We start from the raw sequence: 18,157 nt of genomic DNA, 5'->3' as shown, positions 1-18,157 counted from the left end.
ATTCATTCATTCATTCATTCATTCATTCATTCAATCGTATTTATTGAGCACTTACTGTGTATAGAGCACTGTTCTAAGCCCTTGGAAAGTATAATTTGGCAACAGAGAAAATCGCTACCCAACAACAGGCTCACAGTCTAGGAGGGGGAGACGGACAACAAAACAAAACAAGTAGACAGGCATCAATAGCATACCCACCTATGCAGCAAAGCTGCCTTGGATGGGCATAACTGCTTCAAGCATACTACATGTTTTGCATGGAGGGGAATCACTATGGCCTGCAAACAACTTGTCGAATTCTCAATGGCAACAGAAACAATTTTTTGGCTGTCTAAACAGTTCCTAGGAAAACAGTTTCTGGGAATATACAATGCCTTTCTAACATGCTTGCCTGACATGACCAGTAAGAAATAGTTTCTTTCTAATCAAAATGAAAATAATTAATTCCCACTGAACGGCAGCTAGATAGTTCTTGATCATGCAGAGGCTGTTTAGCCAGTTACTTCTCTTGCCTCTCCTCGACACACGCCCCCCGCCTTTGCTGGTCACCTTTTGGACATTCCTTGCATGTCAGCACCTCTATGAGAGAATGGGTAGGAGAAGAGAACAAAAAGATTAAACTCGATTCTATTGGTTAGGTTATTTTAAGAGTAGATTTCAGTTGTTCATGATTTCCCCCTCGGTGGCTACTATAAGAAGAGAGAGAGTTTGTTATATTTGGTAAAGCAACAGCTCAGACAAAAACTCTTTCCTAGGTCAAAATGTTTTACTTTTTAGTGTTTCCCAACCTGGATATTCCAAGATATTATCTTTCACATGCAACATACTAGAGAATACCATAAACAATACACCTTACATCAGAACAACGGACTTTCATTTAACCTGATGTGGCTCTGCTGAAGAAAAAGAGTAAACAAAACACCCATTCGGCTCTTCCTGTTTTCTCCTGGTTCTCTGATACAGGATGAAGGGCGAATCATTCAATTTACTGAGGCAAATTGCGGAGGAAAATAAAAAGTGGTCAGAACTATCTGTAAAAATCTGCTTGTTCTTACCCAAAACATAAATCTCACTGTTGACTACGGCTGTACTGAAGCGATACTTGGAGAACTTCATCGGGGCACGTTCTGTCCATTTATCTTGGCCAGGGTCATATTGCAGTGTTCGGTTACTTAATCGATCAGGTTCGTCGTCGGGAAGATCCATCTGAATGAAATATGACAGCCATATAATAACGCAACTCTTAGAAACCTCTGTGAGTGCATGAATGCAATTAATCAAAGCAGTCAAACAGATAAATAACACAAGCACATCAACTGCTATATAATTGTGAAGTGATTCATGCTCTCTACAATGGAACAGCTCTTAACAACTCTCATGACTGGTGGTTATAGTATATTTCAAGAGCAGAGGAATTTGTATTCCAAACCAATGAAGCTCAGGTTTGAGTTTATAACAATCTGTGGACACAGCCGAGACCCCGGGAAGCTTTTACGAAAGGCAACAGAGAAGCCTTAAGAGTGAAGACAAACTATTTTAAACTCATTTTGTCTCCAAGTTCATTTATATTTTGTTAAGTGCTACAGTGGTTGTCTTTAATGAAGTACGTTGTCTTTAATGAAGTACTCAGAAGACTAAATTTTTATTCAGCATTGTTCCATGTGTACTAAACAGCTGAAAATATATGATATAGATATAGCTCTATAGCTCTCTCTCTCTCTCTCTCTCTCTCTCTCTCTATATATATATATATATATATACACACACACACATACTTATATGTGTTTGACAGATTGAGGTTTAAATATTTTTCATGGTTTTAATGATGAATGAATATGTCCCCATTGTATATTTATATATAGTATATATATATATATATTTCTCATACTATTATTTATTATAATGAGTTTTTTTAGTGTTTCTATTAGCCCAGTATCCATTTAGACTATGTGGTACTCAAAAAAGAGCTGTCTGGTTTCTGTAACTCTCTCTGGTCCATAGTTGCAACAGCTGAAATGTAAATCTTGTTGGCCTTCAATAAATATGACACTACTGACTTAAGCGCTGTGGTCCTTTCACTAAATATTTGCCTCCATTAATGGGAAATCCTATAATCTCAAGCTGGGCTAGAATCTGTGTCTTGATTAATCAAGAGACTTCTGTAAGTTTTCAGTGCTTTTAAGATTGATCTACTATCAAGAAGGAACTTTGAAGTTCATCAGTTCTTACCTAGAGCCCACAGAATCTTGAACCCAAGTTTTGGTAAGGAAGGAAGGCAAAAAGTAATTTTTCAAATGCGGGTCTGAAGGAAATTTAACTCTGGACATGTTCCTGGTTGCTAATTTTGCATCTTCTTAAATGATGTTCATTTTGTTAGAATCTGGTTAGAACGACACCTCAGAATGTCGACTCTGTTATAGTCATGCGCAGTCTGGTTCCAGAAATGTAAACTTTAGGGGCGGGACCCTCTCCGTACAACATTCATCTCTGCCAACATTGATTTCTCTGGGCCTTGTCTGTTGCTCGACCCAAGTTGTACTGTACCTTTTTACAGTACCTGAAATGAGGCAAAATGAAATGACCCACTTCCTGTATTCTTTCACTTGAAGCACTGCCTTTATATCATGTTGAAAGTTTCAAGAATTTAAAATGTGTGGCAGCATATGTGTACGGTTAATTACTTTAGTAAGCATGCTACTAGGAGTAAAGTCCAGAAACGGAGGACTCTGTAGTCTTGGTGACCCACCTTTCTAACAAAGAAGACTCAAAAGTCATCCCATTGGAGCTGTGGACTAGAGAATAAATGAAAACATAAGCTCCCCGAGGGCAGAAACTATGTGTTTTACGATGGGCCTCAGCACAGTTTGGTGTGCTTTGGAAGTGCTGGAGAACCAAAATAACGACAGTGTCTAAAATACACTTTGGTGTTTTGACTCAGAAGTACTGACCCTCATAGCTCGGCCCCAATATTATGGTTAATTCTGAGGTGAAATATATCATTTCCAGCTCCATGCAGGCCGTCATCCTTTAAAGAATTAGTACTGAGGGAGGAAAGTCATTAGCTTCATTCCCAAAGTATCGGGGGCTTTCTTTGGAGCCAGAAAGGGATGCAAGAGCAGTGGAGTTCTCAGCTCAACTTCCTGCCCCCGGCTGGCAAGCTGTGGCCCTGTTTGGGCTGTGCCCTGCTTGGTCGTGGCACCGGTGGAATTCCCATTGTCCTCGCTAGGATCCGGGGACAGACCGGAGGCTCCTTTCACCCAGGCAGCGGTGGAGCCTAGTGAGGGCAAAGAATGCACACGCCTCACTCCTGGTCTGCCCAGACAACTCATTGATTGATTGGTTGATTCATTCATTCGATCATATTTATTGAGCGCTTACCGTGTGCAGAGCACTGTACTAAGCGTTTGGGAGAGTACGATATAACAATCAGCAGACCCATTCCCTGACCACATGGGCTTACAATCTTGGGGTATGTTTCAGGGATTTGGAGTCACTGTGGCAGCTGGGGAAACCCCATGGGGCCAGATTGTACAGCCACCATGCTGCTTTCTAGCCCAGAGCCTGCTTATTTTGCTGCTCCCAAACCCCAGCAGCTCCAGATCAGCTGGCCTCTCCTGGGAGGCTGCCAGAGACGCTGTCAGTTGACTGGTGATGGCACCTGCGATGGAAGAGATGACACCACGGGGGAAGGTAAAATCCTCTTTCCTTCCTCTCTCTTCTCCTCCTCCTCTTCCTCTTTTTCTCCCTCTTCCCCTTTCCCCTCTGGTTCCCCCTTTGTCTCTTTTCACTTCTCCTTCCTCTCCCTTCGAAGTCCTGAACCCACCGTCCAATTCCCCTCTCCCTCAGAGCTCTGTCCCAAGTTCACCTCTGTTCTCAAAATGAAGAATTGGCACCCCTGTGGCTTAATATTATTAGTTCCTAAATTAAACACACTCTCAACCAATCTTTTGTCCAATAAACAAGCCAACGGCTTTTCGACCATTTTTCTTATAAACAATTTGGAGAACTATCTAGACAAAAATTGAGTATGTAAATTTTGGTTTTGCAATAAGCCTCCATGCTTAAAGCTTTTTAAAGTCACAGATGCTAAGTTAACCAGCCACCTTATTAAATATGTTCACATTTTCATTCTTCCACATTTAATTATTTGATACCCATTTTAGGGAAAGAACAGATTCTGATTCTTTCTTTAGGGACTTTCTCGTGAAAGTCCCGAAACTCAGCTCTTAGACTCGGAATCAATTTAACAGGTCACAGAACAACTAACTGTGATGAAATCCTCAGCACAAATTCAAAATGTCACAAGATTAAGATCTTTTCATTCCCAGTAATTACCCTTTCCCACTGACCAAACTGACTCTTGGCTTGCTAAGTTAAAGCAGACTCTGTCAATTACACAAAAGAGCACATTTGGAATAACTTACATTAAGGCAAAAATTCACTTTATTGGATCTATTTTTTTAATCCCCATCAGTGAAAGCTTCTAGGTTTTGATAAAAATTTCTCTCTTGCCCTCCAGCTTCTCTGATAATTCCCAGAAAAGATATTTTTGAAACGTTGTTTATGAAACCACAATCCATTTCCATGGAAATTAAGCATCACCAATTCAGTCTTATGACTTCAGTTCAGAAAAGACAGTGTTTCCCCATGCTAGCAATACTTTAGCACAGATATTCTTGAAAATTAGAATGAGTGGGAAGAAAAATGAGGGAAAACAGCATGAATGGTGAGTGAGATCACATCTAATACCCGTGAAAGTTTCCTTGGTTATAATTTCCTTAAGTGGCCATGAATGATGTCAACCCCAACACTTGAAGAGATTATACAAATGCATTTTTGCCCAGATGTACTGCTTTCCATTTAAAAGGCAGAGCCCCTTTGAAAAATGCCAGTAGAATGTCTATTCTGTGAACAAAGGCTGGGTGACTCCCTGCAAAAGTTTAACGATTGAACAAAATCAGGCACACACCTGTCCTACAAAAGCAAACTAGATTGGGTTTGACTAGCCAAAGGTTTGATGACCTAAACAAGTCTCATCTCCAATTCATTTGGATACTCAGTATTCTACTGTATGTTTTATCTCAATTAAATTTACAGTCTCCAAATTGAGCCACCAGGTTGCACACAAGCATGCCAACTAGATGCCCAGAATATTTCTTAACCTGTGGGGTCCATCCTCCAATCACGTAAAGCTTATTATTCACTGTCACCACAGCATGGCAAGCTAGTTGAAGCGGGAGGGGAGACACTCTTTTCCAGCTGTCATGTTCTATGGAATACTTATCCACACAGTTGGTAATAAGATACTGGTTCTTCATTTTCATTTGTCCTCCTATAATATAGAGATCATTATAGACAGTGCCCAGGGCATACAGCTCCCGGAACTCAGTAGTGCACAACTTTTCCCAAAATTGGCTTCCTCGATTGTGGTACCTGTAAGTCAGTGAATAGAAAATCAAAATTAGAGAGAGAGGCTTCATTTACAAGATCAAAACAACCTGCCCCTGAAACTCACTTCAGTTTTTAGTCCATAATTTGATACATATCCCTACATTCTAGACAAACATGTCAAGAAAACACATCTGGTTACGTTCTTCTGAAGCAAAAAAAGATAGCTTCAAGATTGTCAAACCATTTTTCGAAGGGGCTGACGCATGTGATGCAATTTAAAGTGCCTAAAAAGATGAACTACTCAGAATTATAATGGAAAAATACTATAACCCAATGACAAGAATTTATGAAAGTCAAGACACAAAGGCACAATGGGGAAAGCATTAATTATCAAGGATAATCTTGATTTTTCAATACAGGAAAGCCTCTCCACCCCCAACCAAAAAAAAATATAATTGTATATCAAGGATAAAAATGGGCAAAGCCTTTAAGCATTAGCTGTAAACTCAGTACAGAGGAGAATTCTCTGGCAAATTGAAGTATCTAACACATGTCACTGTTTATGAAATACATCTTAAGTACCACTACAAGTTAAATGGGGTCTGGATTAATTTTGGGACTGCATAAAGAAGAGTAACATAAAGATCTTGACAGAACTTTCAGCCCCATCAATCATTCAATCAATCAGGGGTATTTCTTGAACATTTACTGTGTGCAGAGCACTGTACTAAGTGCTCGAGAAACTGCAGTACAATAGACTTGGTGGACACGAACCCTGCCCACCAGGAGCTTACAGTCTTTAGAACATAGGGGTAGTGTTTCTTGTATTTATTTTTAATGTTCTCGCGCTTTGGGAGGGGCCATGGAAAAAGGAAAAATGAGAGCATTTTAGACAGGATTTCTGAAAGGGTGTTTGCTGGACCCGTAGAAAGGTGTAGTGGTCATTTCCTCGGTTGCCTGCACGTGAGCCCCAGATGAGGAAACTGAGGGACAAAGAGGTTGAATGATTTGCCCAAAATCACCCAACAGACCAATAACAGAGCTGTGGCTCAGAGCTAGGTCTCCTGATTCCGGACTTCCATCTACTCTTTCCATGTTGTCTCATTTGTTCTCAAGAGTTTTGACATCCCCTTTGTACTTGATTAACTTTCATAAACTTTCAGTAAGAGCTGCAAACCAAGTTCACCGGCTAAAAGACAGGCTAAACGACAGGCTAAACGTGCAACAGGCAAGGATTCTGGTGGAAGGGCCGTGGATAAGGTTCGGTGAAGGCAGTCTACCTAACGTTCCGAATTATGACCTAGAAAATCAAATTAAAGAATGCAGAGTAAAAAGTCTATTAACAAAAATGACTTGTGCCTTAGGTGAGTTCAGATATCACTGAGAGTTTGGATAGTCAAAACAAAATTGAGTTTGGCTATCTTGAATAGGCATTTACCCATTTCTCTTCAGTGTTCTGAACTTTTTTTATGATTATTCAAGCTAGCCTCAGTTTGGATAACTGGTTCTTCAAGAAATCCAGTGTTGGGATAGTCTTTCTATAAATGTAAGAAATTATTACTCCCTTCTGGCTAAGGACTATCAAGGTTTTAGAAATAGACAGATGCATTATTACTACTGAATATGAATGGATGACAATCGGAGTAGATTCTGGAAATTAGTGAAACTATTAATTTTATTGTATTTTGCAGTTATAATGACTGGTCGAGTGACTTGGAGCCAAACTGATGATCATCTGTGGCGGGGGGGTGGGGGCGGAATCCTGAAACCTTAGGCTTTTAAAGGAGGAAATGTTCAAAACCTAATTCTCAATTCATCGGAGAGATCATCGACAGACTTTTCCCACCATTTATTCAGCTCTGCCTAAAGCCAATCGTGACCACAGAAATAGGTTGATTTCTATGGGTGAGGTTGTGGCCTGACTGGAATGCTCCAGTAGTCTTCAAGATTGACAATACTGGGGAAGGAGTGAAGGTGGAGAAGAAGGACCTTATCGGGCCCTTATCCCTTCTCATTATTTATCCACTAATGTGTGAATTCTTATCTGCTAGGAGGTCCTAATTCAGGCAACCGCCAAGCTGGGGATAGAAGCAATTTTCACTCAGACAGGAAAGTGTTTTCTCAGCTTTTCAGGGTTGTGGAGAAGTTGGGGGGATGGGAAAGAGAAGAGTGAGGGAACAGGAAAGGAGATAGAGGAGGTGGGTCCAGCCTGATGGGCAATCTGTCAATAAGACAGGGCTCTCCCAGCAGGCTTTGACACTGAACCCATTCCCTTTGCCTGAGGCAATCCCCGCAGAGCTTTATTTGGTGGGGGAGATTGTTTGTGTTTCATGCAGAACTGGGGCAAAACTGTGTATTCCGCTGTTTGGAGAGACTTTCGTAATGAGTAGACTTCATAATAATTGTGATATTTGTTAAGCGCTTACTATGTGCCAGGCATTGTACTAAGCACTGGGGTGGACACAAGCAAATCAGGCTGGACACAATCCCTGTCCCACTTTGGGGTCGCAGCCTCAATCCCCATTTTCCAGATGAGGTAACTGAGACCCAGAGAAGTGAAGTGACTTGACCAAGGTCACACAGCAGACAAGCGGCAGAGCTGGGATTAAAACCCATGACTTTGTGACTCCCAGGCCTGTACTCGATCCGCTAGGCCATTCTGCTTCAGACCGAATGGAAGGTTTACAGAGCTGTCGTGTAGTCTGAAATTCTATACTGCAGTGAGCGATGCCTGACGCTGAAGGGACATTTTTGCTCTGCTGCTGGGTGAAGCATGCCGTTCTTCCTGTTGAGGTAAGCCCGGCCCTCCCCACTTCGTGAGTTGCCATCGGTGCTGCTATCCTGCCATCCCTCCCGTCTCCGGGGACTGGGGACTTGCAAAACCAAGGGACTGGGGCTAGACTGGGGCAGGACGGGGGCAGGGCAGGGGGCCACATTCATCCCATTCCCCCCATCCCAGTCCAGCCCCAACCTGGCAGTCCTGGGAGGCGGGTGCGCAGAGCACGTCGGGTTTTAATCAATTAATGGTATTTATTGAGCACTTACTGTATGCGGAGGCCAGTACTAAGCACTTGGGAGAGTATAGTACAAATGAGTTGGTGACATGTTCCCCTGACCACTAGGAGTTTACCGCCTAGAAGAGGAGCTGAACGTCTAGAGAAGGAGCTTACAGTTTAGATGACCGTAAAATGAACAGAAAGGGAGAAGATAAGCCACAGGTGGGGCTGGATTGTCAGGATGGTAAGGCATGGGATGGAAGGGCGGAAAAACTGCCCCAGTGGCAACTCTATGCGCGGGGAGGGCGGGGAACAGGGGGCGGGGCTGGGCTTACCTACCTGGTTGCGGGTGAGTCCAATAAAATGGAACGCCGTGCGAAAGTCACTTCGTCAGAAAGTGAAATTTGCCAGGTAGTCGGGGAACGCTACTTTCGGCTCCTTGGGCAGTTCCATCGGCATCGCCTTCGGGCCATACTCAACATCAAGTGGCAAGACAGGATCACAGACAATCAAGTCCCGGAATGAAGTCGGTCTCCTAGCACTGAAGCTAGGCTCCCTGCGACACAGCTTCCTCCGCTGGGTAGGATATGTGAGGAGAGTGTCTGACCGTGGGATAGCCAAAACAGCTGCTGCACAGGGAGTTCAAATGGAGTAACCAAAAGCGAGGGGGACAGAGGACATGTTTTCAGGATGCGGTGAAGCGTAGCCTCAGACGAGGCGGTATCGCAACAGCGATCTGGCAGACAACTGGGGGAGACAGACTCGCTCGGTGCACCGGCAACAAGAAAGGAACAAGATCGGGTGACAGAGAGGCGAAAGCCAAACACCACACCAGGCGCTGCAACCGGCAAACAATCAGCACCCTAAGGGGCAATCTATGGATGCGCATGGTGGCGGCGGGGGCCGGGGGTGGTCGGCACTGTGAGTCCCACGTTGGACTTCTCAGTCCCACTCAAACCCACGGGGAAACTTCACTGCCCGCGGTAACATCTGAAGTTGATTGGACCCGGGAAAGTGTAGACTCTTTAAATAAGCACCTGCCCCACAGGACTCTCAGCCCCCCTTCTCCACCTAAGGAAACAATTATTGAAACCATTTTACACATGGTGGTAATCCCACCAGTTGATACACACCTATAGATTTCGACATTCTTCATCTTTTGTCTAGACAGTTTAGAAGCACTTGCTTCTCCGGCTACGATAACATCGTTGTTCTCTGTAACGACTCCGGTACACACGCTTCCTAAGCCCTCTCCGTACTTCGGAGACGAAATGAAGTAGGTCTTCCCCGTCGTGGGAGCGTAACAAAAACTGACATCGCCGTAGCTTCTGTGTCTTGACCTGATCCCCATAGAATTGTTGCCAATGCAAAGCAGAAGACTGGTGATTTCCATACCATACCGGAGGTTAAGAGGACGATGTTCAGATTTCTCGATAGCCTCTAACGCGCCCTCGATAATGTCGATGCAGTCGGCATCGCACAGAAGGACTGTGTTCCTCTTCAAAGCTTCTCTGAGGAACGAAGGGCTGACGAGCATCAGTCGCACTTGCCTCAAAAGTTCAACCAGGTGTTCCGTCCGCAGCTCTCGGCTATGGTTTACCCATCGCAGAACCAAGTCTAGGATGGTCTCCTCCCGGGAAATATTAAGATCGTCCGATCTAATGAGCATCATCAGTTGCTCCGCTTCGATTTCCAATATCTCTTCGTGTAAGCTCACCTCAGTGAAGTGTTGGTAGAGATATTTCTTGGCTTGATCGGATAGATCTTCCGCCACGATATGCTTCGCAAAATAGTAAATGCCTACACAGTTGGAAGCATCCATGTGGTCCATCATGTATTTCTGACACACACCGAAGACTTCTTCCATCTGCATAAAATAAGCAGCAATAGCAACGGACTGTACGTTGGCATTATTGATGTCCAAATCCACATTATACATGTAGTTGAGTATTATGGACACGCTTTCCGCGGTGACATCATAAAGTATAACCTCTCTTTGAGTACATTCGAGTAAGCCACAGGTGAACATGGCTTTGAAATAGGGACTAAATGCAGCCAGAATCAGTCTGTGGCAGGGAAATTTCTCTCCTTCTGCTACCAGCACCACGTCAATCATTTCTGCTAATTCTTTCATGTGCTTAATTTGGTTCAGTAAATTCAAGCTATGATGATGTTTTTCTTTTCCCTCAATCTTGAACTCCATGACACCCTCTGGAGCTTGTCAGTTTAAATCTTCTTCAAAATTTCCTTGATTTTTGAAGGACTATTTGCATGTTTGATTTCTCAAAAGCCAATATGGATGTCACGTTCCTGGAGGGGAAAAAGCATATCATTTCCTTAGAAGAGTGAGTCCTCTGACAGTTTAACACCAAATTCTCGTTACCAGAAATGGCTTCCCAGAGCTGGTTATAACTCAATAATATTTATTCAAACACACACAGAACAGTTTCATTTGCCAGAGATTAAATTTACATGGTTAAATCAGACGAAACACAGTCATTTGGGCTAAGCTTTCCTTTCCACGGCTTTTTTTTCTGCATGGATTTGGACTTTCGGGGGGCTTTGTTCCGCCCCAGATTTGCAGTGCTCGAAGTGATGCAACTGGGACCTCAGGTAGTTTGGCCTAGCCATGCGTTGGCATGGTCTCGTCAGCTGCAGCTCAGGGAGACGTCGGCAGACTCAGTTACACTCGAAGTTCAAGGAGCCACATCTTTCTGACTTTCCCCCAAGCTGCAGTCAAGTGGGGCCCTGTGAAGTCACCCGAAGCTTCGGCATCTGAAAGTTTTGGGTGAGATGGGCTGAGGTGAGATGGGACTGATTAGGAGGCAGGTTCTGGCTGCCAAGTCCCCGGGACTGCAGGGGCGAGAAGTTTCCAAGGGATCCCTGGGTCAGGGTTGGGGGAGCTGAGGAGGGATTTGGGGGAAACATATGAGCACTTCACCACCTTCACCTATGAGCACTCAGGCAGCCTCAGCTTTCAGGTGTGTATAGATGATAATAATAATAATGATAATGGTATTTTTTAAGCACTATGTGCCAGGCACGGTACTAAGCCCCGGGGTGGATATAAGCAAGTAGGGTTGGACACAGTTCCCTGTCCTATATGGGGCTCACAGTCTCAATCCCCATTTTACAGATGAGGTAACAGAGGCCCAGAGAAGTGAAGCGACTTGTCCAAGGTCACACGGCAGACAAGTGGTGGAGCCAGGACTAGAATGAGCCCGCACTGGGCAGGGATTGTCTCTTTCTGTTGCCGAATTGTCCATTTCAAGTGCTTAGTACATTGCTCTGCACATAGTAAGTGCTCAACAAATACTATTGAATGAATGAATGAATGAATGAACCCATGACCTTTTGACTCTCAGGCCCGCGCTCTAGCCACTCCACCAAACATATTTCCTGGGGAGCGTAAGAGGACTCTCTCACTTACTCTGCAATCCCACATTTCCTCTTGCCTCCAGGTTACCTCTATTCATTCAATAGTATTTATTGAGCGCTTACTATGTGCAGAGCACTGTACTAAGCACTTGGAATGGACAATTCGGCAACAGATAGAGACAATCCCTGCCCATCGAAGGGTTTACAGTCTAATCGGTGGGCTTACTCTATGGCAACTTAGCCTTAATATATCTAAAATGGAACTCCTCTTCCCTCCCAGATCCTCTCTCCTACCTACGGTTTCCATCACGATTACCAACCCCTCAACACAACCCCAGTGCTTAGTATGGTGCTTGAAACACGGTAAGCTCTTAAAACACACAATTACAAAAAAAAAAATCCTCTCCACTTCGGGGAGAAACTCTCAGCCAATGGGCTTTAAGGCATGCAGTCGGTTCCCTCCCTCTGATTTATTCACTCTCCCATTACACCCTGGCTCACACTCATCATTCCTCCCAAGCTAACATTCTCACTTTCTCCAATCCCTTGTGCGTGCTCTTTCTCTTGCCTGGAACTCCCTTCTCGTCAAAGCCCCCCTCTAGACTGTGAGCTCGTTGTGGGCAGGGATCGTCACTCTTTATTGCTGTATTGTACTTTCCCAAGAGCTTAGTACAGTGCTCTGCACGCAGTAAGTGCTCAATAAATCCGATTGAATGAATGAATGAAATCCACCAGACCAGAGATCTCCCCATCTTCAAAGCCATCTTGAAATCCCACTTCCCCGAGGAGGCTTTCCCAAGTAATTTTTCTTCTCCCCAGGAGAGTTCCCTGAACTATTCTTACACCAGCACCTAGGCACTCACCCCCACCCTAACACTTCTGTACATATGATGGTTATGCACCATACTACTTAAGCACTTAGTTACTCACCCATCCACCGATTATCTTTTCCCTTCTATCTGTAAATCATTTGGGGACTGTCTCTCCCTTTAGACTGTCAGCTCCTCGAAGACAGGAATCACGCAGCTCTACTGGACTCCCCCAAGTGCTTAATACAGTGCTCTGTGCACAGAAGGTGTTCAATAAATATTACTGCTTGACGAGTCTGAGGGAGGAGGAACTGGAACACTGGGAGAGAAAGAGCTGGAAACAGCCAGCTGAGTAGCTGTTGGAGCACCATTTCCCCTTCCTGAATATCTAAGCCTGGGCCATTTCCCACTGCTACTTGGCTCATTATTTTCCAGTGGAGGTCCTGATTGAGTCACTAAATTGTGACTCGCTCCATGACTGGGTAAAAGGCTATCGGCAGGGCAGGGATAGTGGAGCAACATCGAGAGGACTGAGGGGACACCCTCTCATTTTAGTCAGAGGGATCACAGGTTCTGGGACGGTGATTTTTGACTTCCAGGCCCATGAACTATTCACCTTCAGCAAGTGCCTTTCCCTTTTATTTATAGAAGTCAGGTGGCACCCATAGAGACATTTAGGGAGATTTCCCCAGGTGTTTAGAGGGGTTTGAGGTTTAGAGGGGTTTGAGGTCCTCAGGGGAGGTCTGGAGTTTGGGGATCTAGCACCTCCCCAAACTGGATTTCTGGGTTCATCATCAACAGCATTTACTGAGGGCTCGCTCCGTGTAGCAGCCTTGTTGTCGGGACACCGCTCGGAGAATCAGGCAGCTTGGGCTCTAATCCCACTTCCGCCCGTAGCTCGCTAACGTGGACGTTGGGGGTGCCTACAAGTTAATCAGATTGGACACAGTCCCTGCCCCACATGGGGCTCACGGTCTTAATCTCCATTTTACAGATGATGTAACCGAGATCCAGAGAAGTGAAGTGACTTGCCCAGGGTCACACAGCAGACCCGTAGAGGAGCCTGGACTAGAACCCAGGTCTTTCTGACTTCCAGGCCCTTGCTCTACCCACTAGGCAATGCTGCTTCTCGTGTGTGCATACGTGCCGTGGGGCTGAGGGTAGGGTGAATATCGAGGATACCGAGCCATGTGCATGGCTGACGTGGGCATAGTCAGGGAATGCCCTTGAAGATGGGGCGATATAGAGCCTGGTGGATTTGAAAGAGGAGGGAGTTCCAGGCAGAGGGAGGGGTGTGAGCAACAGGCTGTTGCAAAGACTGTGAGCTGAGGAAATAGGGGGTGAATAGAGCAGAAAGCTGAAGAGAGAATTGGTAAAGAGCCTTGAAGTCAGTGTCGAGAATTTCTGCTTAATGTGGAGAGAACTCGATAAGCACTGGAGGTCTTTGAGGAGCAGAGTAGCGCACTCCAAATCGCATTTTAGGAAAATGATTGTGGATGCTGAGTTTAGAAACGTAGCCTTGCAGAAAGACCATGGGTCTGAGGTCAGTCAGAGGAGCTGTGTTCCAATCCTGGCTCTGCCATTTATCAGATGTGTGGCTTTGGCCAAGTCACTTAACTTCTCTATGCCTCAGTTTTCTCATTTGCAAAATGGGGATTCAATACCTGGTCTCCCTCCTACTTAGACTGTGAGCCCTGTGTGGAACAGAGACTGGGTCCAACCTGATTATCTTGTACCCAGCACTTAGCAGAGTGCTAGTAACAAATACCAGAGTTATTATTATTATTATTGTTATTTCTAAAGCAGGAAGAGGTTGGAGGCAGAGAATTACCTCCTCAAAATCAGTTTGGAATTCCATCTATTATACCTTTCTTTTTTCCCTCAGAAGCAAATATTCTTTGCACTCTTCTGAGAGTCCTTACTTTGAAACACTCTGATATTCTTAACTTGGTACACACACACGCACACACACATTTTGAATGTCACCTTGGTTTTAACAGCTCGTATATTTGGTTAATTTGAAATGTGCCTATGTGCTCCCAATTCCACACTTAAAAAACGCACTGAGAATTCAAAATCAGGGTATGTCTATCCACTTCCTGATGCGCGAAACACTTTAGAAGCTGGGGGGGTGCGGGAAGAATTTTCCCTACTGTATTTTCCATTCCAATTCTATAATGAACATCAAGGTGAGAACAGATAGTTTGCTTGTGCCTGGCTAAAATAAGCCTTTGGCGTTTTATTGCCTTTCCCTGCTTTGTGCTAACATTGCAGCCTTCATTTGCAGAGTCCAGCTGTTTGAGATACTCCTTTCTCAGTTTATTCAGTGACAGTTACCTGGCACTTACGAATTTATTCCTCCCTTAGCCCCCCCGAATGCGTACGTCAGCTCAATTTATTTATTTTGAGTGTGCTGTAAATCATTTTTAAATGAGTCTCCCTCATTAAAGGGTAAACTCCATGCAGACAGGGAAGGCGTCGCTCCGTTATTCTGTATATCCCAAGTTCCTGGTACGGGGCACTGCGCCAAGCAGGAGCTCAATCGATCAAGCAATCGATGGTGTTTTTCGAGCACTCACGGTGTGCCGAGCACTGTACTAGGCCCTTGGGAGATTACAACACAACAGAGTTGGTAGACACGTTCCCTGCCCACGGCGAGCTTACGGTCTCGAGACAATAAATACTGCTTCTCGTCTGGCTTTCAGCTGAAACCTTTGAACCCGAAACCTTGTACCATGAGCCATCTCTGGCTGGAGACTTCTGGCTGTCCCATAGAAAACAGGCTCTCATCGCCCTCTCCTCTGGTTGGATTTATGCTCAGCCGCTCACTTCCAGGTTCAGGCTGATGGTAGGAATGGGGGGAGGGGAGGTGTGAGGGGAAAGCCGCCCCCTAAATCGTCCTTCCATGTTGTTACTGGGACCACAGGAACAATCCCATTTGCCCTGCAGAGAGCTGAATTGACAAGGTCACGCAGCAGACAAGTCGGGGAGCCGGGATTAGAACCCACATCCTCTGACTCCGGGCCTCCTCATCTCTCCTGTTGCCAACCACCCTCATTCCTGGAACTCCTTCCCCCATCACTTCGAAAACTGATCACTGTCCTCCAGATCGAGAAGCAGCATGGTGTAGTGGATAGAGCACGGGCCGGGGAGTCAGAAGGTCATGGGTTCTAGTCCACCCTGATTACCTTGTATCTACCGCAGCGCTTAGAACAGTGCTTGACACATAGTAAGCACTTAACAAATGCCGCCATCATCATCAAAGCCCTTGTGAAATCAGATCTGCACCCAAGAAGTGTTCAAGAGATGCTGTTGATTGATGGACGAATGTGCCTGGATCAGGGGAGTTGGGGGTCTTGTGGGAGGCACCACTGGGCTGCTGTATTGCTCTCTGGAATAGACTTGGGGGGCTAAGGCTAGGGAGAGCTCGGGGAGGGAAAGCTGAGCCGCTCCCGGTCGGCCCTGAAGCAAACCTGGGGAAACCAGGGGTGGCTTAGTGGGGGTGGTAAGTTCGTTATGGGCAGGGAGCGTGTCTATCGACTGTGTTATATGGTACTCTCCCAAGCACTTAATACAATGCTCGGCACATGGTAAGCGCTCAATAAATGCCATTGATCGATCGGGTGTAGGAAGTGGAGCTCACCTCCTCCAAGAGGCCTTCCCAGACTGAGCTACCCCTTTTCCCTCTGCTCCCTCTCTGCTCCCCCTCCGCCCTCTCCCTTCCCCCCTTCACCTCCCCTCAGCTAAGCCCCCTTTCCCTCTGCTCCCCCCCACCAGCACTGTGCTCATTTGTATATATTTTTATTACCCTATTTATTTTCTTAATGAGGTGTCCATCCCCTCGATTCTATTTATCGTGATCACGTTGTCTTGTTTTTGTCCATCCGTCTCCCCCGATTAGACCGTGAGCCCGTCATTAGGCAGGGATTGTCTCTACCTGTTGCCGAATTGTCCATTCCAAGCGCTTAGTACAGTGCTCTGCACACAGTAAGCGTTCAATAAATACGATTGAATGAATGAATGAATGCTCTGCTTTTGGCTGCATTCATTCATTCAATCGTATTTATTGAGCGCTTACTGCGTGCAAAGCACTGTACTAAGTCCTGGGGAGAATCCAATATAACGATAAAGAGACGCGTTCCCTGCCCTCGACGAGCTGCATGGCCCAGGCCTCTGTCAAGGGGTACCCGCTTATCTGTAGTTGGATCTGTCCGTGACCGAACAGTTTCTTCTGGGGACCTGAATATGGTCCAGAGATGGACCGGGGCATCTGGCCTAGATGGTAATGGGGTGTGCGTTTTGTGGGGGGTGGGGGCGAGGGAAGGTGGGCGGGAGTTGGAGGGAGGAATCCACGCTGGGCCTGGGTGACTTCAAGTCTACAGGAGCCCTGGATGGTCTCATTTTACAATTCCCAGGGAGTGAAAGGGAAATGGGTCCTCTGGCCTCCCTGATCCCAAACCTACACCCCCCGAGGTGACCTAAAGTCAACCCAAGGCCTGGGGATCAGGAGCTACTGCCGCGCTCCAAGGCCGGGGCCACCGAGGACTCGTCGGCAACCTGTATTATATTACGTCCAAGGGCCTAGGGCCAAGGCTATCCGCTCCTAGTCGAAACCTAGCTGGAGACAGACGGTAATTCTTTAACCGTTAACTCTTTAACCTGGCCCCGTTCGCGAGCCGAGCCCGGAAGTCACGGCGGTATCCACGGCCCGGGCAGGGGCTTCTTTCCCAGCCTGCACGTAGTAGGCGCTCGATAAATATGATTGATCGATAGCCAGACTCCAAGATCTCAGCCTGACTGGGTTTCTCTAAATGGTGTTCCAGGCCAAGAGGAGGCACGAAGGTCTAGGAAGTGTAAGGGGGGGTGACGGCGGGGAGGGAGGGAAGAGGAAAGCGGTTAGAGAAATAGCACATAAACAGACTGCAATAGCAGCCGCAAGCCTCCAGGATTGTTCGCAATGTAGGAACAGCAATTTTGCAGCTTTAAACAAAACCCACAGGGCTGTGTGCTGCCTGTTTATAAATAGAGCCCTTTATTTGGTCAGGGTAGATTTGGCCTGCCTTTCACATTCTCTTTGTGAGCTTGAAAGAATTTATCTGTCAGACTCTGTACTTGTGATGACTAGTTTCCTGTAAATTTACTCTGCTACTCAAGTCTCCCTTCCGTGGGGAACAATAGAAAGATACACTGATGGAGTTTGGAAAAGTCAAAAAAGATTTTTCCAAGATTGGTAAATGCCAGCAATAATGAACTTGCCTCTTTTGGTTTTTCTGGTGCCTAATCTTACGTAACCTTACTGTCTGTTGCTCCAAGGGGCGACGTGGTAAATCCTCTTTAAGGTTCATAAAAGCCACAGTGACATTTTCTGGCTTGTGGGGACTAATAGAATTCACTAAGCTGGTATAGTTTTCTCCAGTTTGACAGCCCCTCCCCCTCTGCTTTTTTGCCACTCAACCTCCTGCCTGCTCACCCATGCAATTTCTCCTTCTCCACAAACACTCTCACTTCCCTCTCCCTTCCACCTGCCTTTTCTTTCATCCACAGTTGATAACCACCCCCTCAGCCCCCCCACCGCCCCCACCC

At 45.7% G+C, this 18,157-nt stretch overlaps 1 protein-coding gene across 2 annotated transcripts in view; it reads right to left on the bottom strand.

Annotated features, from left to right (window-relative positions):
- KBTBD12 (kelch repeat and BTB domain containing 12) overlaps positions 1-10,693 on the bottom strand; it is a 51,608-nt gene extending 40,915 nt beyond the window's left edge. The window contains exons 1-4 of one of the 2 annotated variants that reach the window (XM_029052256.2): positions 9,521-10,693; positions 5,163-5,433; positions 1,056-1,206; positions 134-579 (exon numbers count right to left, since the gene is read on the bottom strand). In XM_029052256.2, the coding sequence (XP_028908089.1) occupies positions 500-579; positions 1,056-1,206; positions 5,163-5,433; positions 9,521-10,590 (1,572 nt within the window). In that variant the 5' untranslated portion in view covers positions 10,591-10,693 and the 3' untranslated portion in view covers positions 134-499. Of the gene's footprint in view, positions 1-133; positions 580-1,055; positions 1,207-5,162; positions 5,434-9,520 lie in introns of those variants that run through there. The other variant, XM_029052255.2, reaches the window with a different exon arrangement.
- Positions 10,694-18,157: the final 7,464 nt, after the last annotated feature.

Source organism: Ornithorhynchus anatinus, chromosome X1 (assembly GCF_004115215.2).
Source record: "Ornithorhynchus anatinus isolate Pmale09 chromosome X1, mOrnAna1.pri.v4, whole genome shotgun sequence".
NCBI classification, from domain to species: domain Eukaryota; kingdom Metazoa; phylum Chordata; class Mammalia; order Monotremata; family Ornithorhynchidae; genus Ornithorhynchus; species Ornithorhynchus anatinus.
This window is presented reverse-complemented; position numbering and strand designations above follow the sequence as displayed.